The sequence below is a fragment of the Acanthochromis polyacanthus genome, chromosome 15 (genome assembly GCF_021347895.1).
Source record: "Acanthochromis polyacanthus isolate Apoly-LR-REF ecotype Palm Island chromosome 15, KAUST_Apoly_ChrSc, whole genome shotgun sequence".
NCBI classification, from domain to species: Eukaryota; Metazoa; Chordata; class Actinopteri; family Pomacentridae; genus Acanthochromis; species Acanthochromis polyacanthus.
This window is the reverse complement of record NC_067127.1, coordinates 7,871,719-7,899,150: the sequence shown is the minus strand read 5'-3', so window position 1 is coordinate 7,899,150 and position 27,432 is coordinate 7,871,719. Positions and strand designations below refer to the sequence as shown.

At 40.1% G+C, this 27,432-nt stretch overlaps 1 protein-coding gene across 2 annotated transcripts; it reads left to right on the top strand.

Moving 5' to 3' along the window:
* Positions 1-210: 210 nt before the first annotated feature.
* Positions 211-27,419, top strand: add3b (adducin 3 (gamma) b). Of its 2 annotated transcripts, none has more exons than XM_022197770.2 (15): positions 211-393; positions 9,761-9,966; positions 12,575-12,719; positions 13,400-13,551; positions 14,115-14,195; positions 16,158-16,307; positions 16,620-16,763; positions 17,981-18,079; positions 19,586-19,759; positions 21,269-21,529; positions 21,712-21,828; positions 22,616-22,705; positions 23,539-23,662; positions 25,478-25,573; positions 25,702-27,419. In XM_022197770.2, the coding sequence occupies exons 2-15, from the start codon at positions 9,766-9,768 to the stop codon at positions 25,953-25,955; spliced, it is 2,088 nt and encodes a 695-aa protein (XP_022053462.1). In that variant the 5' UTR covers positions 211-393; positions 9,761-9,765; the 3' UTR covers positions 25,956-27,419. The 2 variants fall into 2 exon arrangements, with proteins under 2 accessions (XP_022053462.1, XP_022053461.1); XM_022197769.2 differs by lacking the exon at positions 211-393 and adding an exon at positions 8,587-8,980.
* The last annotated feature ends 13 nt before the right edge of the window (positions 27,420-27,432 follow it).

Here is a 27,432-nt window from a genome sequence, read left to right as displayed (position 1 = left end):
CTCCATTTATGGTTGCATATAAATGTAGCAAGTAATTCCTGCTTAGTAAAAGCCTTGGTAATACATTGAAAGGCAAGTGAATCACGTGTGATTTAGAGAAATTAGCGGCCACAATGTGGAGGTTTGTCCCTCCCATTTGCTTTGTTCTGTCCATTCCCATTTCGAAGTTTGCTCTACAGAACCTCCTTTGTCAGGTTTTCTTGCTTTCCTATGAGAATAGGCAGCCGCTGTCACAGAGGAGCCGAGGGAGTTCAGGAGATCAGAGGCAAAGCAGCAGTTGCCTCTCTTCTGGGAAACCAGATGACCCTCTTCAAAGTGATAATGTAAACAGCTATCAAGCAACGGCTGGAACCGTGGGAGTTTGAAATAAAACGTGAAGAATTTTCCTGCAGGGTAAGTGTAGAAACCACCAGCACTGAAAGTTGTGTTAATTTTACCTTTTTATCTGTGGAGGCAAGCATTAGTTGGAGCTAAGATCAAAGTAAATAAGTTAGATGGCATGGTGAAATTTTGTGGTACGTGGGCTTTGAAGCTTTTTGGAAAGTAAAAGGCTATTTTCTGTATGATGATAACACACTTTATGGTGCATAACAATTGAATTCCTTTCAAATACATGTTTTTCATGGAAAGATTTCCGTGCATACGGCATGTAAAATATAACGGCATTGATATATATGGCTTCTGAGAGTCTGATCTTTTGCAGTGAGACTTGGTTGCATCTGTTTTTGCTGCTTTTCAGACATTTAGCATTGCAGGAGATCTTCATTGCCTAACTGGCCTGTCTGCAGCTGCACTGTCAACTCCAGCTGCAGAGGCTTAAAACAGCTGCTTTCAATTAATGTCACCCTCTAGAAACATTACTCCAAACAAGGATGTGTTGACTTTAGATGTGGACCTGGGGCTGCTTAGGATTTCGTATGTGTGCTTGGTGATGTGAGTTATAGACAGCCATAAAACCCAAAATGGCAGGTCATGACCCCAAAGCCTTTCACCCGTGCGATCGATTGTTCCTGTTACGGTTCACACTTTGGCACAGTTTTCATTTTTTACGTTAGATTGAGTTTTATGTTGTCGTCGGCTCCTCGTTTCATTCATTTCATAATAAACTGCTTTTTTTTTCACTGCACTGCAACTAAGCTGTTTTCGGTTTGTAGTAAATGTCAGGTTTTAGCATAAACGTGAGACGTTTACAGAAACTTTACAACACTGGAAACCGCCACTTCATTTTTTTTCATAGCTGTTATTTTAATGTGACAACATACAAGGGATCTGCTAGCCAGACCTCCACTTCAGCCTCAATTAAAGTGAACCACACGCTAACCACCAGATCTCCAACATGGAGGCCATCCAAAGACAACCACAGTGGGGACTACAGCCAGCTCCTCCACTAAGGTAAACAAAGTCTGTCTCTTTCCACACCACTGCAGTGAGTGTGTGTGTGTGTGTGTGTGTGATTACGTGCGAGCGTGTGTGTGCCGACACACAAATGCCGCAAAGGCACCGATCCAACTGTAACAATGTAAATTATTTCAGGTTCAAAGTGTGCTCTGTTGTTGCCACCCACCCTGCTGAGGGGGTGTAGCACAACCATTTTTAGCAAGTGTTGGAGTGATATATTCTGTGTGAAGTTATCAAAACAATGGCATTGTCTTGTCGCAAAAATATTTTTTTTAAAAAAACCTCTGCGGTTCAAGTTCTCTCTGCAGAACCTTTTGTGTGCAAGTTTGGCTGCAAGTCAACCTGTACTGTCGTGTGTATATCTAGAAAAGTACAGTAGGGAAGTTTCTATTTCCAGTTGGAAATATAGTTCAAATCTCTGATTTATTTTGGAAAACATTTATAGGAGTTTGACAGTGTGAACAATTACTAAATGTACTGATCAGTCATTTAACAGGGAGTGAAGTATTGATAAGTCACAGTCTTTCACACATGCATGAGCCAAAGTGTTGTGTGGATCCGTTTGAACCACTTTTTGTGTCCCATTTACAGAGACAGAACTGTGCTGCTAGGGGACTGTGTGGACATATTCACTGAATTTGATGAGGCATGTATTGGATTAAAATTATTTGCTCTAACTTTAAACATCCAATAAGGTGTAAATCCATTTCTATACCGTTTTGTGGTTGTTACAAACTTGAAGCTGCACAGTAAAAGCTGCTAAGATAAGAGGATGTTTGCCTCTGCCATTCCTCGAGCTCCCCCACTACTAGATAACCTCCCAGCCAGTAAAAAAAAGTTTTGTGAGACTTTCTACTTGTTGTTTGAACTGAAGAACCAACAGTCGACTAGATAAAAATTAGCATAATCCTGCTTCCAGACAAGTTTAGAGCAGGGCTAAATGCAAAAGTTAGAGAGTCATGGTGAAATGAACCATCTTTGCAATATTTTGAACTGAAAAAAAAAAAACACATTTTGGGGATGTGAGATTTTCATTGATTTGCTGAAAAGAGACACGATATGGGACCTTTAAATTGTCCCAATGGGGACCTCACACTACTTAACTTATAGAGTGTAGATATAGATGTTAAATGAGGTCACTTTGTAGGCAAGTTTAAATTGTTGAGGTTGTGCTGCCTTTTCCATATATATATAAATATTTGGATATTATAATAAAAATGAGCCTCCGAGATTACTTTACTGTAAGCAGCCAGTTTCATTTGGCTTGCAATGAGATATAAAGGTAATGAAGTAGATAAAAACAAAAAAGGTGCCTCGCATGGATATCTGAAAGAGCGCTGCTGGGCTAAGCAGATTGAGATGGTTATGGGCAATATTTGAAGCATGCCTACATTTGGAGGGGAAACAGCTGTGATTTCAGTCTACAAGGAAATCACCACAGAATGGCTTTCGTTAAGGAGGAAACAACAAGCCTTTACCTTGTGCTGTAACCACAATGAAGAACAATCAGTCAGGGAGGCAGGATAATCACTGTTGTATTTGCTTATGAGTTGAGAAACTTCTCCTCAGTGTATTTCCATTAACTGTCGGAGTTCTTTCTTTCCCATGCCATGTGCAGTTAACACCCCCTTGTCAGTAAAAGCACATGCTATCTGGCAGCCATTCACTCTTCAGACTAATTTCGCCTCAGACAACATAAGCATTGGTTACTGTGGCAACCATGCTCGCACAGACCTGAGGTAAAAGTTGTCTTTTTTTCTTTTTTTTTACCCCAGCTCAAAATTAATCAGCATAAAACATGTGCAGCTCTAAATGTTAGCAGTTTGCGACAGGCAGTAAACCTTGATGATGTCTTTAACAAGAAGTTTGCAATAAAAAGTCTCATTTTGCAGCGTTTCCACAACTCAACGTTTCACTCAGAGCAGGATTCTTTGGTCCGGCAGTGCTTTGTGTTGGCGTAAAGTCTGGATTTATACTACTGCTCTCCTCCTGAACGGCAGAGAGGAGATTCTGCAGAGACAAACTTTCTGTTTTCATTCCACAAGATTTAACTGCTGCAAGAGGGGAGTCATCCGATTCAACCAGGACACAATAAGTATGACAACATCCAGTGAACCAAAACGGCATCGCCTATAGCCTTGATTGATGGAGTCCACTAATACTAGATGCATTTCATGGCCTCAGAGTAAAACAATACAAAATATGATGTGAAAATGCTGATCTATTAAGAATAATGGCATGAAGTTTAATCTAGTTTCCAAAAGTACCAGCAGCTGTATGCAGTAGGAGATTATATTTTACAGCAGTGCACTAGCTCCATTACAGGAAATGCATTATCCAGTATTTCTGGAGCTTAGCACACATACGTGACTAAAAACAAACATATCCTCATGTCAATTAGATCAGTTTATTCTTTGATCTGCCGATTAGAAATACCTGAACTTTAGTAACAAAAAATAAAGCTGCTTTTGAATAGAATCTATTAAAAGTTATTGAAAGTCACCTCATAAGCTTTTCTTCTGTTTATTAATAATTTCAGAATTTATAAGTTGGTGTACATTATTTTATTTGCACCTGTCAGTTTTTTCTGCTTGTCTACATTGTAATACATTTTCAGGCATAAACAGTGACGGCTGTGGTTGCCAGTATCTTACTATACTTTAACAGTTTAACAAGTGTAATTTATTTGAATAGTTAATTACTGTGCAGCTGATAATAGCAGCCTACAACAGACTACAGTGAAGTTTTAGCTTATAGTGTAATACTGTGACCAGTACCATTTATATAGCACTGCAACTGGAATCAACATTAATGCAGCTGTAGAGACTTATAAATTACAACTTTCTCTTCTTTTAAAACATGTAAACTTTCAATTGCAGACAAATAAAACAAATAATGTGTCCTCAAAAAAAAAAACATAGGATCCAGAATTTTGATATACCATCTGTTTAACATTTAAGATGCATTTTGCACTAAAACGCCTAAAACAATGAAGAATAAAGTTTAAAGCAAGTTATACTTTTATGCAATGAATGGATTTTACTCCAAGGCTACAACATATGACAGATTGTAATGTATTTAATACATTTTAGAAACAAAAGAGAAACAATTTAACTTAATGCAAAACAAGAAGAAAATACAAAAATGGCCTATTGCAGGACAAAAGTGCCTGAATCAAATTTCTATCGTGCAAACAGTGCTTACTTCAACTGTTGCATACATTTTTTGTTCAGTTCACAGTCTGTCCTGTTTTTGGTACTAAGACAGCATCAGATTTTATAGTTTTTAACAGCATGTTTTTTTTTAAAAAAAGCTCACACAACTGTCAGAATTTGGCTGTACAGTACTTACTTCCCCTTTATATTTCCCTCACACTGGAGAACAGAACTAGAAATTCTGCTGCTGTATTTTGAATGGCACGGGTCCATTCCGAATTGCAAGCACAAAGTTTCACATTTCAAACGGTGCAGATCATTCTAAAAACTCAATACCACAACAGCAAAAGTTCTTTGCTTTGTAAGAGGACTGCATTCACAGCTAAACTGTATTTTCTTACCTTTTCTCTTGTCTATAGAGGCGAATACTTGCTTCACTTTGTGCTGCACACTTCAGGGGCCTACATTTTCTGTATTATGTGCCTCTTAAAGAACAAAGATTCTTCCTTCAGCTTTTCCCTGTTTGGATAAACCAGATAAAGAATCAGCCTCAGTGTGATCATAAACCTCCTCAAAGCCATCACCAGCTCAGACAAGACAGAGAATCCACAGGTCAAAAGGTGATTTCATGCAAAGCACCATTTCAGCGCTTTGCTGACCAAAATGTCAGACTTTCTTTCTTAAGCTCAGCCAAAGTTCAACCATGACATGAAAACCGATCATCATTCATTGTGCCGATAACTCGCTGGTTTTACTTTGTATTTACTCTGCAATGATTCCTCCTCTAGCACACCCTGACAGCTTACGCCTACTCTTCTCCAAACCTTTAGAAAGGAAACTCACCTCTTTCTTTTTCTTGTTATACTCGTCAGTTTTCTCGAGTTTACACTGTACAGTGAAATTCGGTTTTCTTGCCGAGTTTCCACCACACAGTTGGTGTTTCTCAACCAGCTTTTATTCTTTAGATCAAAGGGGAATCTAGCTTGATTTGTCAGATCAGGATGACTGTAGCAAACAGTATAGTGGGACATTAAATTGGTGATAAACTTAAGTCACCATGTTCATGCAGGTCTGATTATAACAAATCTAATAATTGTGATTATTTCTAGGAGCAACATAGCACTGATGTAAGATTTTTATGGAAGTATCTCTTAAATTCAAAAGGAACTTCAGCTCCATTTTCAAAGGTTTACATCTTAGATTCATAGTAGTTTTTGCGTGTCTCCATTTGGAGGCTATTTCCCCCAGAGATGCTGCTTTGTGACAAGACAGAGTTGCGCTTTTATTTGTGGACATCAATATCCTCAGCTGTAATCTGCACGAATGAAATGTCCACTAATATCTCCTGACATTTGGCCAATGCTTTCAAGACAGATTGCCCTCACTGAAAAGTTCAAACAGTCAGCAAGAATGCGGGGGCTGGAAGGTGGGTGGATGTTGTGTGCAGGCATTTAAGCCTGCATGTGGTCTGGGCAGGAACTCTGCCAGAAATAGGGAGGCAGGGTTTCAGAGTTTGAGGGGTCACACTGCTCCAGAGTGAGAAAGTTCTGCTTTTCATTACATCAACCCATATGTCCACATATCTGCTCCGCCTCCCAGACTCCACTCCGTTTCCTGGAATTGTTATGTCAGTCAGTGATCCAATCCTTCTCTCTCCGTTACTCCCCAAATCTAGATATTTGTACGTCTGACTGAGTGCGATTAAAAGGGGCAATAACTCTGTGGGCTGGCAGGAGCAATGCGCTGGGAAAATTAGAGACTGCAGGGTTGCATTCATTTAATATGGAGTGCATCTGAATATTGCTACAATACCCTCTGAAAAAGCAGAAAACAGTGGAGAGGTGTCAGGAAGAGGACGGGTCTTTGTTTCTTTCCCCCCTAAGATAAATCTGCACAGCCTCACATTCACTTTAATCTTATTTCCTGTTTAGGGCAAAAGGGGCAATTTAATTTACTGGAAGAAAAGCAGCATGCAATTGGTTTCAAAACAACGTAGCATGACACTATTAAATGGTGATATCATCATAATATTATTTTGAGATGAAGATGAAATCTGTGCAGATTCTCAGTCATCCAGGCCATGGATACCCCAAGAGCTTCAGTAGAAGGTTACTGGACTGCATTTGCATTACATTTAACCCCACATTGACAAGCACAATGCTAACTTTCATTTGCCAGACATATCACTGAATCAGACATACTTTGGATTATGTATCCACTGCTTGCTTGCTTTTAAAGTTAAGATGACCATTACTGAATGTACTAGCTTTGCTTCGTGGAAATCCTATGAGCTTCAGACTTTCTTTGTGTTTCCTGAAGATGTTTCACTGCTCCTCCAAGAGACTCCTTACGTCGCTGGTGACAATTTAATGGAGGAAAACTGAAGAAGCCCATTGGACGAAACATTTTCATAGATGCTGCCTCAAAAAGGAACCATTTCTAATAATTTTATTTGCATCACGTTAACTCAACATCCACAAGCACAATGCTAACTTTCATGTGCCAAACATATACAATACTAAAAAGACATACTCTGGATTATGTAGTGTTTGTTTTTAAATGTAAAATCATTATCACTGAATGTGCTGGCTTTGCTGCCTTGGAAATCCTAAGAGCTTCAAACTTTTCTTTTTGGTTAATAAAGACGTTTGATCCAGGAGACTTATTGAGTCTCTGTTATGGATTTGAGCAATACTGAAGAAGCCTATTGAACTCTTTAGGAACCAAACAGAAAAGTCTGAAGCTCTTGGGATTTTCAAGAAAACAAAGCAGTGGATATACACTGCTTGGCAAAAAAAAAAAGTTGTACACTAATATTTTGCTGGACTGCCTTTAGCTTTCAGTACAGCACTCATTCGCTGTGGCATTGTTTCGATACCACAGCAAGTAGGTTGTGTAAGTGATTGGGAATGACCAGGCATCTGTAAGTGTTCAGAGTTGCATTCATTTTCTACCAAGATCTTACTTTGATGATGGGAGAGTCGGACCACTGTGCTAAGTCTTCCCCAGCACATCCCAAAGATTCTCAGTGTGGCTGTGGAGGCCAATCCATGTGTGAAAGTGACGTCTCATGCTCCCTGATCCACTCATTCACAATGTGAGCCCCATGAATCCTGGCATCATCATCTTGGAACACGTGTCTTCAGAAAGGAAAAACTGTATTGATGGAAAGACCTGGTCATTCAGTATATTCAGGTAGTCAACTGACCTCATTCTTTGTGAACATAATGTTGGTGAACCTGACCAACCCCAGATCATCACCTGAACCCCCACAGGCTGGTAGGTACTAGCCATGATGAGTGCATCACTTCATCAGCCTCTCTTCTTACCCAGATGCCCATCACTCTGGAACAGGGTAAATCTGGACTCAGACCACATGACCTTCTTTCATTGCTCCAGTCCAGAGTCCAATCTTTATGCTACCTGGCAAATTAAGTAGCATGGCTCAGTGGGTAGAGAGGTCATCTTGCAACTGGAGGGTTGCCGGTTCAATCCTTGGTGCTTATGTCAAGGTGTCCCTGAGCAAGACAACGAACCCCTAATTGTTCCTGATGGGTCGTGGTTAGTGCCTTGCATGGCAGCTTCTGTTGTGAATGTGATGTAAAATGCATTGGGTACCTTTCAGGTATGGTAAAAGCGCTATAAATATTTCTTCTTGTTTATGTTTAGCACATGATAATGTAAATAATACGACTTTCTGTGAGCAAACATCCAATAATATAAGAAACTTTTTGAGGCAAACACTCAGTCTGACTTTGATGTGCTGTGATGTTTGGGTATGGCTGAGCCATATAGCTTTGATGAAAACCTCCACTGAGCTGCTGCTTTGGAAACACAGGAGTTATTTATGAAACCAAGTGGCAGAAGTTAATGAATCACACCTACAGTCACACAGGCAAGAAGAAGATTAATCACAAGACTAAAAAAAACTTCGTATTTCCTCCCCCAAAATTCTGTAACAAGTCCCATAGAAGATAATAAAAAAACACTCCCACAGAAAAAAGGACGCAGCAAACCGCACGCAGGAATAGTAGAGGAAGCGCTGCCGCGAGGAATCACTCCTGAGTGGCCATTTCTTTTGTCCCGCTGAGCACATACATGCCTGGTGGGTGGATAAGTGAAGTCACATGGTCACTTTTCCTTTTTCCCACACAAACACACCCACAGCCTCCTCCATGCAGCCACTCTTCTCTCCTCAACTCACTGCTCACCCGCAGCGGGCAGTCTGCTCCGTCTGGATACTGTAGCTGCTGCACAAGTTTGCGCCTTAGCAAGCTTCTTTTTCCCCCCACTCTTTTTCTCCACCAAAATGTATCGGGAATAAGATCTGTGTGGTTCAGTTTTTCATATCCACGTTTCTGGGAGCCTCTGTCGGAGGATTTCGACATCACGCCGTCCCGGAGGTAGTTCACAGTACTTTTTTCCAGGTAATTTTCCAACTTACAGTTACAGTTTTACGCGTGGGTTCTTTATTGTTTTGGTTTATACGCACACATATATGTGTAGCTTCGGCTAAACGCATCACCTTGGCGCGTTACTTTACGCAGCGTGGATGGCTTAAAGTTGTAATTTGATGCCATTCATCGAGAGGCTGCAGTTTAAAGAGGAATGAAAGTGTGATTCTGGTGAAGCTATTTCATTTCCAGGCCCTTGTGTCTCCCTCCACCCCCACATCCAGGTAACAGATGCACTAGAGGTGCTAACTTCTTTTCACGTGAGGCCTACCTTTGTTTACTGTAGACCAGACTTTATAGCTTTTTGCTCAGCAGAAGAAAACTGTTGCTGCTTTCATCTCCCTCTCTATGAGCTGCCCTCCATCTGCGTGGAGAGAAGAGAGACACCGAACTTTGGTGCTAAAACCCACTCAGAAGTAATATTAGCAGGAAACGAGCTCAGTGAGTGTTTGTGGAGAGCAAAGATGCTCGCAGTCATTGTTCTGTTATTACACTGTAGTTATTGCAGAGAAAAAATCCTGCATTATGTTCACAGCAGCTGTGACTAAGTCCTCATTTTTCCACATGAACAGCTTTGTACTTGCTAAGCAGCATCAATCATATAACAATGCTCGCCTCTCTTTTGTCTCCATGTCTGTAATTACATGAGTCACCATTGCACCCATACAGTATCTTTTCTGCAGTAACAACATCCGTTGCCTTGACAGCCAGGAGCTGAAAAAAAAATCTGTTTTATTTGCTTGTCTTCTGCAGAGGACATGAGTTTGGTGGACGTGAGGCAGACGGTGGGGTCTCTGACCCTGTCGTTGTCCAGCAACGACTCCAAGGAGCGCTACTTCGACCGGGTGGACGAGAGTGACCCCGAGTACCTCCGTAGCAGGAACATGTCACCGGACCTGAGGCAGGATTTCAACATGATGGAGCAGAAGAAGAGGGTCACCCAGATCCTGCAGAGTCCAGTATGTAGCCGGCAGCTCTATATAAGTGCCCTCCTACACACAAGCTTTCACTGTGTATGAGTAATAAACAGCACTTTGAAAGCAGAGGCGCCTTCACTCAAGACTGAACAGAGAATATTTATCTCTTGTTCATGTGAAGGTTATTTCATGTGCTGCGTGGGACTGAGATATAGGCTTAGCTGTGATTTCTCTCTGTAATATATTGTCATAGTTGTTTCTATCCAAGCTTGTAAACATTGTTAAGCTTCAGCTACAATGAAATCTACCACACAGTCAAAGATCAAATTGAAAGTTCCTCTGTGTATGTATTTAGTTATTGACATGTCTCTGTGTTGCATTACAGATGAAGTGAATTAGTCATTTTTATAGGCAGACTAAACTCATATTGCAAGCAATTTCCTAAACACACAAAATGTACAAAATCTGTATTGTAGCAGCAGCTGAAATAACCAGTGATTTAAACAACAAACATTTGGTTTAAAGTCCCTCTCTGGTTATTGATTAAACTTCAAAAACTAATCCATGTGTATCAGAGTTACATATTCAGAAGCTTTTCCAAGAAAAATAGTCCTGACCTGCCTTAAATGGCCTAGATGTAACTACACTGCTGATCTATACAGTTTCCACATCTTGTACCATGCAGCTCGAGCACACCAGCTCACCTACGACTCTGCTCAGACACTGTAAAACTACTTCATTCTAAATACACATTATAATATTGGAGTAATTAGGCAGTAATATTGGTTTGTTACATTTAAAACCACAGTATGTTTCTCAGACTGTCATCAGTACTCTACAATTTTGTGGTGGGAATGCTCGGACTGCTTGTTTCACTCGTGAATATCTGCTGGTTTTCTTTGCCTTTAATGTTATTAAACTGAATATGTTTGGGTTGAACAACATCAGTAATATAAAGACATCGGTGTGTCCTTTGCTAAAGGCTAATGGCCAGCAGCGAAGTTAGAAGGAAGACGACCCTGAAACTAATAATGCGCTAAGATTATGCCCTTAGTGGATAATTAAAGTGATAGAACAATGAGCGATTAACAAAACAGAGAAGAAGAGCAGATTTAACTGCAGACAAACTGTCTAAGGTCAATGAATCGATGTCTCAGTAAACAGAGGAGAGTTCTGTAGTGTACTTATTAATAAAATAACAAAGTTATAAATGCCAGATTTCCTACCACATGCTCTTATTGTGTAACATTTAATGTACAGGGTGTCCCAAAAAATGTATGCACACTTTAAATAATTGTAAACTAGGTGTTTATTATAATTCGTTTAATTTTCAACATGTGAAAGAATTTACAAACATCATTCTATGGTTTTGTCACCACCTGTTCTCAAACTGATGTCCGTTCTGGTCCAGACACTGCCGACAACGCGAAACGATGGAATAGCACACATCATGAAACAATTCCCTTGGTATTTGCGTGCATTCACGTTCGGTGGTTGCTCTCAATTCAGTGACTGTTGCAGGTCTAATTGCGTAGACTTTGTCTTTTAGGTATCCCCATAAAAAGAAGTGTAGTGGTGTGAGGTTAGTTAGTTAGTTATCAGTTGCTAAAAGGTATATACATTTTTTGGACATCCTGTATATATGTACACATTCAGTAATAATATTCTCATTTGTGCATTAGTCCAGGTATGAATGACAGGTTCTCTGCTGATACATGCTGTTTAATGTATATCAGTTCATAATATCAGTCATTGATCTTCCTTAATTACCAATAGTCAGTATTAGCTTTGAAAAACACATATCAGTTGATCCCTTGTCAGAAACAGTAGTCCTGCGATAATTTCTCCCTTAATAAGGCAGTTGAAACAGCTTTAGAGATTCATGTGAAAAGGTAGCCTGTGGTGCTGTTTAACTTTATTACATTTTTCAGAGAGATGTTGCTGTTATTTCAGATAAGATGAGATGAGCTTTATTGATCCCACACTGGGGAAATTTGCATGTTACAACAGATGGATGCAGATGAGGCATAGAATAAAGATCTCATAAAGATAATGCACACGGCATGATGAATTTATGGATATGTACAGATATGACATTAGTCTGCTCCCACTGGACAAAATAAAAGAAACACCAGTGTGTATGATAGCAGTTATTATTTCAGTATAATATAATCCAAATAGATGAGAAACGACGCAGCACAGTCTCACGACGAGATGCAATAAAGACACGCCAATGAAGTGCATGGAAATAAGACGAGCCCACACTCATCTGCGATTGCATAACGGACCCAACAAGTGGAACTCGTCTCATCACCATGGGAACCGTGGTTGGATGAAGCAGAATGCCAGAGCTTAGCTGCAGCTCACAGGGAAATAGTGCTGTTTCAAGATTCACAGCCTACTGTTGATGCAAAAATTGATGGTCAGGTTTAATGCCAACCCCCCCTCCGCTTCAAATGAACCTCCTTTTCACAGATGCACAAAGAGCTTTTTAAGTAGCTTTTCGTGATTTGTGTACAGTTGTAATAAGGAGCATTAGAAAGCATGCTGTGCTCCCTGACACATCCCGAGGTGTTGGAATGAGATTGAGGTTCGGTTGTGTTGAGATGAGTTTTTGTGAGAAACTTTTTGTTGTTGTTGTTGTTTACAGGTGTTTAAAGATGAGTTAGAAGGCCTGATTCAGGACCAGCTGACGAAGGGAAACACCCCTACAGGTCTCCTGGCTCTGAGACAGATCGCTGACCTGGTCATGGCCAGCACCGTAGGAGGGGCCGGCCCCCTGACTTCACCCATCAGTGAGTGTCAGTGTGTGTTTCTGTGCGTGAACGTATCCATCTATCTCCCTTAGGGCCTGATTGTCATTCCGCATGTATCCTCTGTCAGTGTGCATTATGCAAGCTGAATATCTTCATTGTCAGAGGGTAAATTCTCAGACTCTTGTGACACTGAACAACCCCTGAAACAGCAGGAAAAACAAGAAATCATCAACAGCCTTCTTCATTGTCAGTGTTTCTATTAAGTAGCTCTCATGACCAGCATTAGTAATGAATTAGAGCAGATAACGACGCTTGTCATGTTAGCCCGACCTAACCGTGCTGCGTTTCTGGGGAGGTTACAGAGCACCCAGGAACTGAAAAGATCCATTATTGAAAGTTTGACAGTCAGACCTGTAAATGTTTGGAAAATGTCACAGTAAGAAATGGCCCTGAAGTTCTTGAGACAGACCTGCTCTTTTAAAAGCTAAAATGGCTGTGAAAGATCTGGTCCTGTTTCATTAAATGCCCTTATATGGCATTACGGTCCAAAAATACCCCTCAGTTTCATGTTGGGAATTCTGAGAAAGGCCTTTTTTTATATCTTCAGCTGTAGAGACGGGATGTTTCAGTCTATATACAGTGGAAACAAACCATGTAAACATCCTCATAAATGTTTTGTGTGCATTGCAGCTTACTGGTGATGTTATGTCTTGTGACAGGCTTTGGGATGGTGACTCCAGTCAATGACTTGTATGGCATCGAGTCGCCCTCCTTTGCCAAAGGGGAGAAACTAAGTCGCTGCAGGCTGGCAAGCCTTTACAGGCTCGTTGACCTCTTCAGCTGGGCTCGTTTTACAAGCTCCTACATTACTGTGAGTACACCTTCACCATCACGCTCCGGCACACACCTGCTTGTGTATGCGGCACAAGGTGTGCGTTTCCGTATGTGAGCTCCATGTTTTCAGCCTCCTGGAAAGGGGAATACCTCTTCATTTTCAGCAGCCATATATTATTTATGGTTGAGAAACGTAAGGTTTGTGAATATGAGCAACTTCCCACTTGTAAGAATTCACTATGAAATATTTGATGAGCACCTGAAATGTCAAGATACAAAGCTCACTTTTTCCCCAAAGACAAAGCGAGAAAAAAAGTACGTTTTATCAACCCACACGCTGATTTTTGAGTTTTCTCGAATAAAGAAGCTTTCCTCTGTGGTGTAGAGTTTCCTGTAGGCTTGATTTTTTTTGCTGCTAACCCCGCTTAAAAACTTTCTAAGAGCAGAGATTTGGTCTCCCATGGCAGCAGTGCCGTTTAACTGGCTTTTTGACCCTGACAAGAATAAACTGACAGAGGGATGTTTGAAATTGTTGGAATTTGCTCATGCGATTGATTTCCATTGTTGCCTGGATGCAGTAAGTTTTGCATTTTGTTGCAGGTGCGCGTCAGTAAAGAGCAGGACCATGTCCTTATTGGCCCACGAGGTTTGTCTTTCGCTGAGGTGACGGCAGCAAATTTGGTAAGCACAATAGCTGTGTGTGTTTACAGATAACAATGCATTGTAATGGTGTTTTACTATATGGAAAAATGTAAATCATTGTCAGTGTTGTGGGTGAAATTACAGTTCATGCTATTGTCAGTCCATTGAATGGATACTGTACAATGTGAAAATTAGGTAGGTTGTGCAAGTGTTTGGGAATGACCAGGCATCTGTAAGTGACAATGGATTATTGTCAGCTCCACCTGATGGCAAAGCTGTCTGTGTGTTCAACGTATGTCAGCCAGAGCTGTTTCAGACAGGTTTCTACATGTATCTAACAGTGGAAGCTACAGTGCTCGAAGATCATTAGTTTCTCTCTCCTAGGGTAAATTATTCAACATAATTAAAGCCTTTTCCTTTTCTGATGTGAGCAGTCATTGAGTGGTGAGCATGTCCTACCAAAGAAATAAACGACAAATTGTCAAGTGCTCACATCCTAATTGGCATTGCTTCTTTAATGCAAGTAGCTCTGAGATGTAAACCGATTTTGAATGGAGTCAAGTGAATATAGAATAAAATTGAAACAGATATTTTTCACATTTTATGGATATTTAAGATTTATTTCTATCCAGATAATTGTTCAGAAAATGTAGAATGTGAAAAATACTCAGCTGGCTATCACTTTAATGTTGATGTAGACATGCATGTCAACCTCTTTGAACATTCACCTGTTTAATCCAATGGAAAAATCCATAGAAATCTGAAGTTTTACACTGAGTCTTCATAGCACAACACATTGTGCTGATGACTGTAGCAGAATATCTGACTGAACATTTACAGCATGCACACTGCCAGTGAAAGGTTTGGACACACCTTTTCATTCAGTCCTTTTTATTTATTTGGTTTATTTTCTACATTGTAGATACATTCTGAAGATTAGCACTTTTTTGTTTGCACCATGATTCCACATGTCTTCTTTTATAGTTGTGATGTGTTCAGTATAATAATAACAATAATAACAGCTTTATTTGTATAGCACTTTTCAGAAGAAAATTCACAAAATGCTTTGACAGGTAGAGCAAAGTAATAAAAGAGAAATACATTGTAGTCTTAATCTGCAATGTACAAAATAATTAAATATAAAGCACTGAATGAGAAAGTGTGTCCAAACTTTTGACTGGCAGTAGGATTTTTTTTAATCCATATGATTTTAATATTTATGTCCTTAAACAATCTAAATGTAGAAAAATATGTATAATTTATGCATATTTTATATATATTTAAATGTATGTATACAGAAGGTGCAACATAAAGTAATTCTGTCTTAAAGACACTCTGTGGAGTGTGTGAATACTAGTAGCCCTAGAGGCTAAGCAATTTAATTTAAATTAAATTTGCAATTTTAAGCAATGCAATTAGTAAATTGCAAGGATTTAGTTTAGGATATATGTTATGGAGCACATGCGACCCTGGATGGTCAGTGGGTTTACAAACTCCCGCCACCCTTGTGTGACTGTCATGCTTTTGATGATATCCAATGTGGCAGTGCTCCGTCACATGTTTTAAATCTATTTCACCGTGAATATTGCATTAGAACTTGATTTTTAAAAAGCTATGCTGCAAATTAAAGCATAATATGAGTCTGAAAAGTTGCAATGACACATATCCCGTAAGTTATGCAACCCTAGTGTGGGTTCCTGTTTCATGTGATGTGTTCAAGGTTGCACACATAATTTGTGGGTGACATAATGCACACCTGCACAAGTCAGGGAAGAGGAAGATTGCTAGCTAGCTATTTGACAAGGATACAAACACGGCACATTCCAAACTGTTAGAAAAATGGACTTTGTTAAATGAGAAAAGAAATACATTAAATATGTTTAGTCTACTTTAAAAAATACACACAATATGTAAGTGAATGAATGTAAACATGATTTCCTCTAGAAACCTTTAATGGATCATAACACTCCTAACTTTGCTGCTTCTTTCTGCTGGATGTAGGTGAAAGTAAACATAGTTGGTGAGGTTGTGGACCACGGCTCTACGGATCTGGACATCGACCACTTTGGATTTGCTCCTCATGCTGCCATTTACTTAATGCGCCCTGATGTGCGATGCATCATACATATACACACCCCAGCTACAGCTGCTGTAAGTACGCTTCAGGCAAATATTAAATGAGCTTCATTTTAATGAAAGCATAAAAGCTGCTGCTAAACGCTTATTTTGCACCGGAGGAAGGAGGCTGAATTAAAGAGAGCCCCCTGCATGCCTGCTCATTTTAGATGCAGACACCCTGCAATGCATTTTTACTATTTCCTTTGAAGCTGGGCTGTAAAATGCACAGCACATGATGAACATTGCCACGTAAAGTTTTTTATTTGTGCCTGATAGCGAGAAAATGGGCCTCTATTTAGATGTCGGTGCGTCACAGTCTCAGTTGCTGTTATCCCATGCTAACAGGTGTCCTCGATGAAATGTGGAATCCTGCCCATTTCCCAGGAGGCTTTGCTTCTGGGAGACGTGAGCTGCTTTGGTTACCATGGCAGCCTGGATAATAAAGAGGAGAAGGTGGAGTTTCAGAAAGCTCTGGGCCCGACTGCCAAGGTACTGTCAAATCAAGGCACTCCATTAGTGGCAGACTCACTTTCACATGGGACAGAGCGGCCCGGGTTTATTACGCCGTACTCACTTGTGCAATTTGTACCTGTTGGTTAGTGTGTGTAAATACATTAATACATGAGCATACAGTGAAAGTGTAAAATTACAGTATGCTGCCATCTATCTTTTGTGCATCAACTGCAAGTATTTTGTTACAAATGTAGATTATTATATTATTATTTTACCTCTTAATTTTGTAACCATTTACAGAAATATACCAGAATATTAGAAGATAAGATAATCCTTTATTTCTCCCCATGCCAGGGGAAATTCAAATTGTTAGAGCAGCTTATGTAGCAATAAACATAGTAATAGTAATAAAAATAATAATAAAATAGTAACAATGTTTACAATATGTACAAAAACATTTACTTCTAATAAAAATGTATGCAAGATATAGCAATTATATTTTGACCCAGTTATTAGCAGGAGGCAGTGGGCTCAGCATAAAGTGTAGAACATGTTGGAAACAGCTCATTTGTCAAAAGAACATTTTTGTGCTGGACTATTTCTGGCCTGATATAAACCTTCTCAAGTCTTATCATCCCTGTAAGATTGCCAGGCAACCGGCGGAAACTCCAAGATATCACTGCTCCAAGTCAATAAATAGTTCTGCACACAACCCACTGTAAAAGTGATTTTTGCTCTTCCCTTTGTGCACAAACACATAAAGATACAACTTATTACTTAGAGAGCTTTGAAAGTGCTGGTAGTCTTGTTGTTGTTACCACTCAGCTAAGATATGAGAGTGGGATTAATCTTCTCATCTAACTCTCCACGACAACAGGAATGTGCATGTTTTTCTATTATGTCAAACTATACTTTGAATTATTTGCATGCATGAGGAGGAGCAGAGTCTGCCACTTCTTGACACCATCAGCTCAGATTTTAATGCTCCTATTTCCATCTTGTGTGTTTTACAGTTTTCACAGCCCCAAATTACCAGAAGAGAACAATTAACATTTTGTATTTTTGCTGCACGCGTCATGTCGAAACATGTTGACAAGTTGGCATTTGGTCATTAATGTATGCACGAATTAATCAATGCACTTTAGTGTCTGGATATGCTAATGTGCAGTAGCTCAACCGGATCGTTTCAGTATGTAGCAGTGATTATGACGAGCAATCAGGCAGCTGAAGCGTTGTGTGCGTGTCTTTTTCAGGTGATGATCCTGAGGAATCACGGGCTGCTGGCTTTGGGAGAAACAGTAGAAGAAGCTTTTCACTATGTCTACCACTCACAGCAAGCCTGTGAAATCCAGGTACAAAAAGAGCTTGATTCGCATTCTTGATCCAACCTCTGCATGGTAATGAAGTGTAATTGCACCACTCGGGTCAAAGCAATTTGTAAACTTGAAAGTGGCCTTTTCTACACACTTGACACTTTGTAAGGTAGCGCTATGTGTCTGAGTCAGCAAGACAGCTTTTCATCATTCCGAGATGTGTTTTCTTTTGTTAACAAATGAGTCAGACTCGAAAAACAAAGCAGTGCATGAAGCAAAGCTGAGTTCTAGCGTACAGTATGTTTGAGCAAGCCAAATATGTGCGAGAGATCTGTGTTCTCAGTCAGGTGGAGGAGCCCTGCGGTGTTTCTGAAATGCTCTCACTGCTTTGTGTTGAAGAGGCAGTTAGGGTGTTTTTTTTTCCCATTATGCTGCAGTGTTTTGGCATTTCTTTATCATTTTGAACACATATTTGCAGTTTACTTCATATATAATTACACTATTTCAAATTAAGTGTTTTGACATATAGAAAGTATAGAATATTCTGAAATTAATGTTCTCTGCATATGGATATACGAGTGAAATTGTCAGTAAATTTGCACAGAACAATAATTTCACTTTAACTGCATCCATTCCATAGACTGTATATATAGTGGATGTAGCATCTGGCTCCAGAATTGAAGCCCACCCGGAAGTGTCAAAGACTTGCAATATCACGCCGTCCGCTAGGGTTGGCTCCAAAAAGCTTTTGCTCCATAGACCCCAATTCATTTTTGGAAAAAATAAAATTTGATAGACTGATTTTCTACAGCTCAGGATTTTTTCCCCGTTAGTTTTCATGATCAAAATGAGAGATCAGGTGGCCGATCTTAAAATAAATCAATACTGAATTTTAAATAAATCGTTAAAGTTGGCGGAGCCAGGGGGCGTGGCTATAGTTGATAGACAGCAACAGAAGCCTCTGCGGTAAAACGTGGGCGGGATAAGAGAGTCTTAAGCCAATCCTGCCCCTAGTTGCTCTCCGGTCCAGCCTGTTTTATGACGCTTTTTACGTCACTGGCTCCAAAAAATCCAAAACGGCGACCAGGAAGTAGCAAAATCCGGGCTTCATTTTCTCGGCGTTGAAACCAACGGGTGACGTCACGGTTAGTTGACGCCTGATCCATCCATTCTCTATACACCGCTTAATCCTCATTAGGGTCGTGGGGGGCTGGAGTCTATCCCAGCTGACTCGGGCGAAGGCAGGGGACACCCTGGACAGGTCGCCAGTCTATCACAGGGCTACATATACAGTCACACACACATTTACACCTACAGAATTATCAGTTAACCTCAGCCAGAGTACCCAGAGAAAACCCACGCATGCACAGGGAGAACATGGAAACTCCATGCAGAAAGATTACAGGAAAGCCGGGACGCGAACCAGGAATCTTCAGCTGCAAGACGAAAGTCCTAAGCACCAATCCACTGTGCAGCCTTTTACTTTAACACAAAGTACAAATTGTATAAATAGACTAAATTTCTTAAACTAATGTCCTCATTTAGGTGAATGCTTTGAGGTGTGTGGGCGGTGTGGACCACCTCGTGCTTCTGGACCGGGAGAAGTTTAAACCCCTGACCCAGGGAGTTGCTGCTGCCGGGGTGGTGATGGACAATGAGGTCAAGTGGAAAGTGGGCGAGGCTGAGTTTGAGTCCCTCATGAGGATGCTGGACAACCTGGTGAGTGAACTCTGCCCCATGTCTTGTACCCATGATGCTTTGGGTTTCCTGTCTCGAGCGCTTCCTCGGGAAGTGTCTGATTAGAGAACACAAAGAAACTAGATATGCGTTTTTGTTGATCTAATCTGAAAATGTTTTTTCTGTAATTGAATAATAGTGCTTTATAATAGTTGTCTCTATTTTAGCTTTCTTTCACTACAATACAAAGGATAGTGATCTGTCCTTTGTGGCTTTTTCCATCCTTAAGATTTCTGAGCAGCATTTCTGACCCTGCGCTGATAATGGCCAGGCGCTCACATGTTCACGTAGACACAGAAGATGTCAGACTGTCTGTTCGAGTGTGCTGCTCGCTAACAACTCTGTCTGGAAGAGGCTGCAGCTGTGTTAGCTCTGTGTGATCTTCGCTCACCCGCCCTCTCAATCATAGCCTCCAGATGGTGAGGCACGCTGTGGGCAGTTCCAGCCACACAGACCGCAAAGTAATTGTGGTGTAAGGACCCTCGCGCACTCAATTTGGAAATAGGATTTGGCATTTTCTCCACGACTGTCAAGTTCGCCACAGGGGGCAAATGCCAGCACAAGAGCGGCTGTAAGTGGAGGTTTGACCTTCCATGACAGAGGGTGGAGTTTGATAGTTGTGGCGACGTCGGAAGAGATTCCAAAACAAAGAGGTCCGGCTGTAATAAAGGTCACGGCTAATAACGCAGGAGGAGGAGGTTGATTTGAAAGCCACAGAAATGATCAAAGGACAGGGTATGATGCTTCTCAGAACCGAGCAAGGAGAAGAAACAGAAGAGGCGTGTGGATGAGCGGCTTAATAAGGGTTTCAAAAGTAGCCGCTTCATTAAAAACACTCTCCTGTCCATGAGGTTATCAATTCATTATACTGATACAGTAAATCTTTTACACTGTAAATGCACCTCACAGTAAGAAACTGAACATGTATGTCATATTTGCAGTCTTCCAATGACGTTTAAACCATTTGGAAACTGTGCTTTAGGTTTTTATTGAGCGAGTCTGTGAAATAAAACAATAGCTTGCTCACACTGTGCTGCTCAAAGCCCAATGCAGGGCTTCTTTTTGTGGTGGCAAACTTGTCATACTGCCTGTGCAGCAACGCCAGTTTTGATTTCTTTTAGATTGTAGCGTTGTACTGCCGGCTTCAAACTACACTTTGCACATACTGCAAAGTTCCCATCAGTAGCTGTCTCTCTCGGTCTTTGATGTATTCTTAACAACACACAACACACTCCTACTGCTTCAAATCAGAGTTTTATCTTCTCCCTCTGAAACTGGGCACATCTGCAAAAATGCTGTTTGTATATACTCCGTTGTTCAAATATTTAAAAGCATTGTGCAAGTGCATTTTGGGTGGCCTGTGAATTGTTTGAATTCTGGCTGTTTTATAGTTAATGTTTCTTTTTTTTAATTCATTGTGCAAAATCTCACAAAGGAGGAGCTTTCAGTCAGAGTGTTATGATAACGTTTCCTCTCTGTGTGACCTGCTAGGGATACAGAACAGGCTACTCTTACAGGAACCCCATTGTCCGTGAAAAACCCCGCTCCAAGAATGACGTGGAGATCCCTGCCACGGTGTCGGCTGTGCCACCAGAGGACACGGAGCTGGGTCTGCGGAGCCCCTTCAAGTTTATGGTGCAGAAACAGCAGAGAGAAAGGACCCGGTGGCTCAACTCGCCCAACAGCTACTTGAGGGTCAATGTTCCTGAACAGTCACCCAGTGGGGACGTCAGCCCCAGGACCAGAACCATGGTGCGTTGATTTTCATGTCAAACTGTAACTAGAAACTGCCTGATCTGATTCTCTCTGCTCTGACAGGAGACTGAACTTAGTTGCTGCCCTTCCTCTGTATTAGTCTGCCCCCTTGTGGCGGGTTTGAAAAAAGCATGTTGCTTAAATTTTTGTTAATCATCTGTTTATTTTTTTTCTATTAGTGGATGAAGTCTTCAGAGCCAGGAAACAGCGTCGGCACCCCGATAAAAATTGAAGACCCCAACCAGTTTGTTCCACTCAACACCGATCCCACTGAGGTTCTGGATAAGAGGAATCGGGTCAGTTGAAAAAATGAGCACATTTTTCCACAACATTGCTCCCACATGTTACAAACCTGCGGAACACAGACTCACAGACTTTTTTTTTATATCAGATCACAGCAAAGGCACTGCACTGTCTGTATTATACCACATAGCAACCAGTAATTTCTGATTTACAGGGCTGCAGCTAGTGATTGTCTTCATTATTGATTCATCTGCTGATTATTTTCTCAGTTATTTGATAGTAATTTTTTTCTAGAAAATGATGAAAAGAATGCACATTTTGCCAAGGTGGTATTACCAAAAATCCAAATCTACCATATATTCAATTGACTGTGTGAAAAGTATCAGATTTTAACATCTCAGTGACTTTGACACGGGAGATCAGTGGTTCAAATCCCGGTCAGGCCGTAGCTGTCCAGTGAGGACACTTAGGCAAGGTCCTCAGTGCTGCACCGCCTACCTAACTCGTGTTGTATCTACTCTCAGATGTACATCACTTTGGATAAAAGCTAAATGAAATTGTAAAAAATAAATCTAAGAAGCTGGATCTATGCTTTTATGAGAAATGGGAAAAACTGTTGTTGCCAGTTGATTTTTTTCCCCTTAGCTATTAATGAATTGTCCATTGCTTGGACTGTTCACAATCATTCCTGTAGCATGGAAACTACATTACTTATAGAATTCAGCGATACAGTGATTTGTGTAACGTTTCTCATTTTGCCAGGTGTGTTAAAATCTGATTCTCAATGTCAAAAATTTCCGAAGCAGGTCTAATATTCTTTTGTTAAATGGCTTTCTTCAGATCAAAGAACAGCACAGAGGTGACCAGATGACTCCTGGACCAAAGTCTCAGTTACTAGCAGGCATTGTTGTGGACACCATACCAGGACCTGTAAGTCTTGTTTGTAAAGAGCCACACCTCATGATCAGCCATGTATCACAATTCATTTGCTTAAATACTTCGTCTGAAATACTCCTTTAGTTTTTTAAACATCACCACGGCAACACACTGTTCTAAACAAGGCCGTCACTTAATCAAAGCATTAACCTTCTGGCAAAAATTAAAAACTATAATTGCAACTGACAGTAAGTGACATATCCTTTCAGTCTTGAAACAAGGCAGCTGAATGAAAAAAATTTGTTTTTTCAGCCAAATCCAAAAAAGAGAATCAATGAGGATGTTGCTTGTATTCAGTTTTCAGTGTCAAAATATAACACTGGAGAAAAAAGGCGTGCACTTTTCTACATTTTCTTCAATGTGCAATGCCATTAAACTACATATCCATTCAATATTTTTAATCTGATTTTGAAATAGGTATTGACATATATAAAAGTGTTTTTTAACAGATGTGTAAAAGTCAGAATGTCTACAGTGAATGATTTGTATCACTGAAAATAATTCTATTACTCACTGTAATTTTTAATTGTGACTTTGCCAACAAATTTTTTTAAACATTCTAACGTTTGAAACAGCTGCCTGCTAACTCTGGAGCAAGAAATGTAGTTGATTTGGATTTCAGAGGCGAATGCAGTGCATACATTTGATTTCTGAAGGCAACCAGAAATGCAGATGCTGCAGTGAAAGTGAGCTACAGATCTGAGAAATGCACACAGGATTTGGAGAAATTACCACTGTCATTTCACAAAAGAAACCTAAACAGCCATCGGTCTTTCATTTAAGCAATTACATGCCCTGACATTTGTTTATCCTCTTGCCTCTGTCAGGCTTTCATCATCGAGGATGAAGAGCAGACCCGCTCTCTTCCCCCCAACCCCTTCAATGAACTCACAGAGAAGGTGCTGGAGGAATACAAGGACATGGTAGAGAAAAAGCAGCAAGGCCAAGAAGGTACTCATCATTATCCTTCACACATTAGTCAAACTGTGCGTTTTCTCTCATTGTTGCCACGTGAAAACTGTGTCATTAGCCTGTGGTCCAGGCAGTTAATTAGTCCAGCCAGAGTCCTTGGTTCCTGCCTGTAGGAAATGTTGGAAATACATGAACAGAAACTAAGAGTTCCCTGCAAAAATGCCATCAGGACAAAACTGTCAACCCACAGTTTCTCTCTTCCTCTGAGCTGTGAAGTCGGCTCACAGGGACGGTGAGAGATGAGCTGCAAAGACATCAGTCTTGTCAAACTCCTCTTGTCCTGGTTACGACTGTCGACACAGGAAAAAAAATGTGTCTGCGGGGGGGGAAACATTTCCGAGACTGTATCAGAGTAGCACCTTTGTTTTTCACCATTACAGTCATGTGTTGGTCTTGGAACATGTAATTGAAATTAATGAACTGTAACATAGCTGTTAAACCAGCCTGGTGTTAAGTGTTTATTGTATTTACTGTGCTCGCAGCATGGATGTAGGGATGACTTAGTACAGACCAGATCTGTTAGACAGAGTGCCAAGAAAATTAGCACAAATTTTCGTGATGCCCAGAGGAGGAATCCTAATGATGTTGTGATCTCCTGACCTCTTCTATGGTGCCACCATGAGGTTGTGCATAAAGGATCTCTGCAACAATGGACCCTTTTTCACAACTGAGAAGGCAGAGGCATACTGAAGATGCTCGGTTTCATTAAGTGTCCGAATAAGCTGTGAGATTTATGCACAAAATCAGAATCAGAAATACTTTATTGATCCCCGAGGGTAAATTGCTTAATTTGAAATGATGCAGAAATCGTTACTTCCTCTGTGTTTTCCCTGCTGTGACAGGTCAAAATGTTTGCTCTCAAAAATGGATTCTCATGAAATTTGATGCAAATATTTACATGACCCTTCCTGATACATTGTATCTGTGTGAACTGTTTATCTAGCACCATCATCAGGTCAGATTTATAGTTTGTTTTATTATCTAATAGCTGCAAAAAGGGTTCTATTTGCATCAACCTCATCCTGCTACAAATTAGATGTTAACATGCTAACACACTAAAAAAAAGAATGCTGTGTGATCCCTTCTGACATTGGTACACACACAATTCTTGTCTGGTAGCATTAAAATGAAAGTCTTGACTTTTTGTGTGGCATAAATCTGCTCTTATCTTAACGGTGTACAGTCAGAAATCATGGGGTTTTCTGTCAGACAATAACCATGAGGGGGAAAAATTAAAAAGATGGTATTCAACATTTAAAAAGTAACTTTGTACAAAAAAATATATGTAAAATGCATCTTATAAGAGCATTTCCTATTTCAGTGACAGAAATCTTGCACAAATATTGAATAAACTGTCAAAAATTAACACCGTTTAAGGAAGTTATCCCTTACATTGTGCTTTAATTGGCACTCAGATTCTTCCTCGTCTGACCCACAGAAAACCTACCCAGGAATTAGTCTGATTCTTAGACCCCGTGAGCATTTACAACCCCATCTTCATTCCAAATCTGGACCAGATACGGCACCTAACCTTGGTTCTAAACCTGCACAGTTTAAAGCCCGTGGATTACCTTATTATGCACAATGCAAGAACACAAAAATACATAAATAGTAAAAGCTACAAATGATAGCATTTCATCTGCTACTATTTGTATTTCATCCAGATGCCAGCCTTCAGCTCAAAGCACCACTTTACCAAAGTACAGACTCACATAGCTGCTGATCTGTCTGTGAACACTTGTTGCCTCGCTCACATGAAGCTTTGATGCATCCATGACTTTAATCTAATTACAGAAGATGATGACGCCACTGATGCAGACGAGATGACCACGTTTGATGGCTCCACCATCTCCCTCTCCCTCTCTCCCATCATGACCCCGGCTAAACTAGGTAATTAGCTAATGAGTGGGTGTTTTAATTTGTGAAAAAGGACCAGAAATGCCTCACATTAAATAGATAGTTTACTGCCTCTCCTCAGCCGCATCCCTCCTCGCTGACTTGGTTTCATCTGTTGACAGACACAATACCCAACGGGAAAGACCACTTGGCGGAGATGGAGGAGGATCTGAGCATCGAGGTATCCAAGCTGAGCCTGAGCACTTCGGAAACAGTGGAAATCTCCATAACAACGAAGGAGAAGACGGAGGAGGAGGTTCAGACCCCGGAGAGTCAAAGCAAGTCCCCCAAGAAGAAGAAGAAGAAGTTCCGCACACCCTCATTCTTGAAAAAGAGCAAGAAAAAGAAGGAGGAGAAAGAAAAGACAGAAGCCTGAGAGCATTAAACTCAAAAAGCAATAAGTGTTCAGCAAGGAAAACATTTGAATTGCCTTCCTAATTTTCAGTTTGTTGAAGGGAAGTGAAATAAGAGAGATGACTGAACCGTTTAATCAGAGAGTCTCCCAGGAACAGCGTTGTTGCTGCACATCCTGCAAATTCATCTCATTCACAGCTATTATTCTATGTGATCGTTTTTCCAAGATGTGCCAGCAGATGGTAATATTTTTTTTCTAGAATTTGTGATTGACCACTTACGGCTCAGTAAAGTCAAATCAAATCAAAAGTAAATGCAAAGCTGCATTTTAGTGGTTGTTACCCATATTTGTATTGGGGTTTAAAAGGATTTGACGTTCACAAATACATCAGATTGGACCTGCTACATTTTTTTCATTTTTTCTTTTTTTTTGCACAAGTTCATTGTTGAATGTATCCAGACAGCTAAGAAAATTGTTTAACAATTTTTAAAATTTAACTCATACCAGTAGTGTAACAGTGGCTGGAGATTATTAAGATTATGAGATGTTTAGCCTTTATAAGAAGTACGATTTGTATCAGAATATAATCATAGTTATCTTGTAATAATATATGTTGGTTTATATTATAGGTATTACAATATAGTGTTTGATAGTTACATCGATGAATTGATAGTCTACTTATTTACATACTAACTCTTACACTAAACATGCTGTGATTGATAATACAGTAATAATTCATGTTGTATGTGATGCTGTTTCCATGGTTGCTGCTTTATTGTACTTGTGACAAGGAATCGACTGTGACTAACAGAGAGAGCTCAGCTAAGTGACGGTTGTTGTTGACGAGTGAAAGTTTGATTTTTTTTTTTTTTTTTTTTACAGAATTGACAGATAATCACTACTTGTTTGGATGCTGACAATGAAAGTGCCAAGTCTGAATCAAAGAAAGTCGAATGCGATGGATGTTTTTTGACTGATTTTGTTCCGATAGTCAGTTTGATGGCGATACGCTGTGGAAAGCTTTTCTTCGTAGCCACTGTTAGATATAAAGTATATTATAGGACCATATATTTACATCCCAGTCAATAATGTGAATGATTTGTTTCAGCCCAAAGGGAGTGAACTCTTTGCCTTTGTACATAGTTTTAATTTTGTGAGGCTTCTTTTGTTACGCTAAACCAAATGTTAAACGACAGAACATAGAAATGTGACAGCACAATCTAACAATGACATTTTAACACTTCTTCTATCATGATGTTTTATACCCAACTTATTTACTGAACATGCACAGCGCCTTTTGTGTTTACAGGTTATGTAATTTGTATGCCTAGTGCTTGTGTTTCCTCTGTTGTTTACATTGCTATTTCTATCGCCTAGATTTTTTTTTCCCCATGGTGCTTTACATTACTGTCACCTTGCTTCAAAGTCAGCCCTTTAAAACGGCCTTCTAACTGACGTAATAAAAGCTGGGATATGTTTCCATAACCTTTCTTGTTGC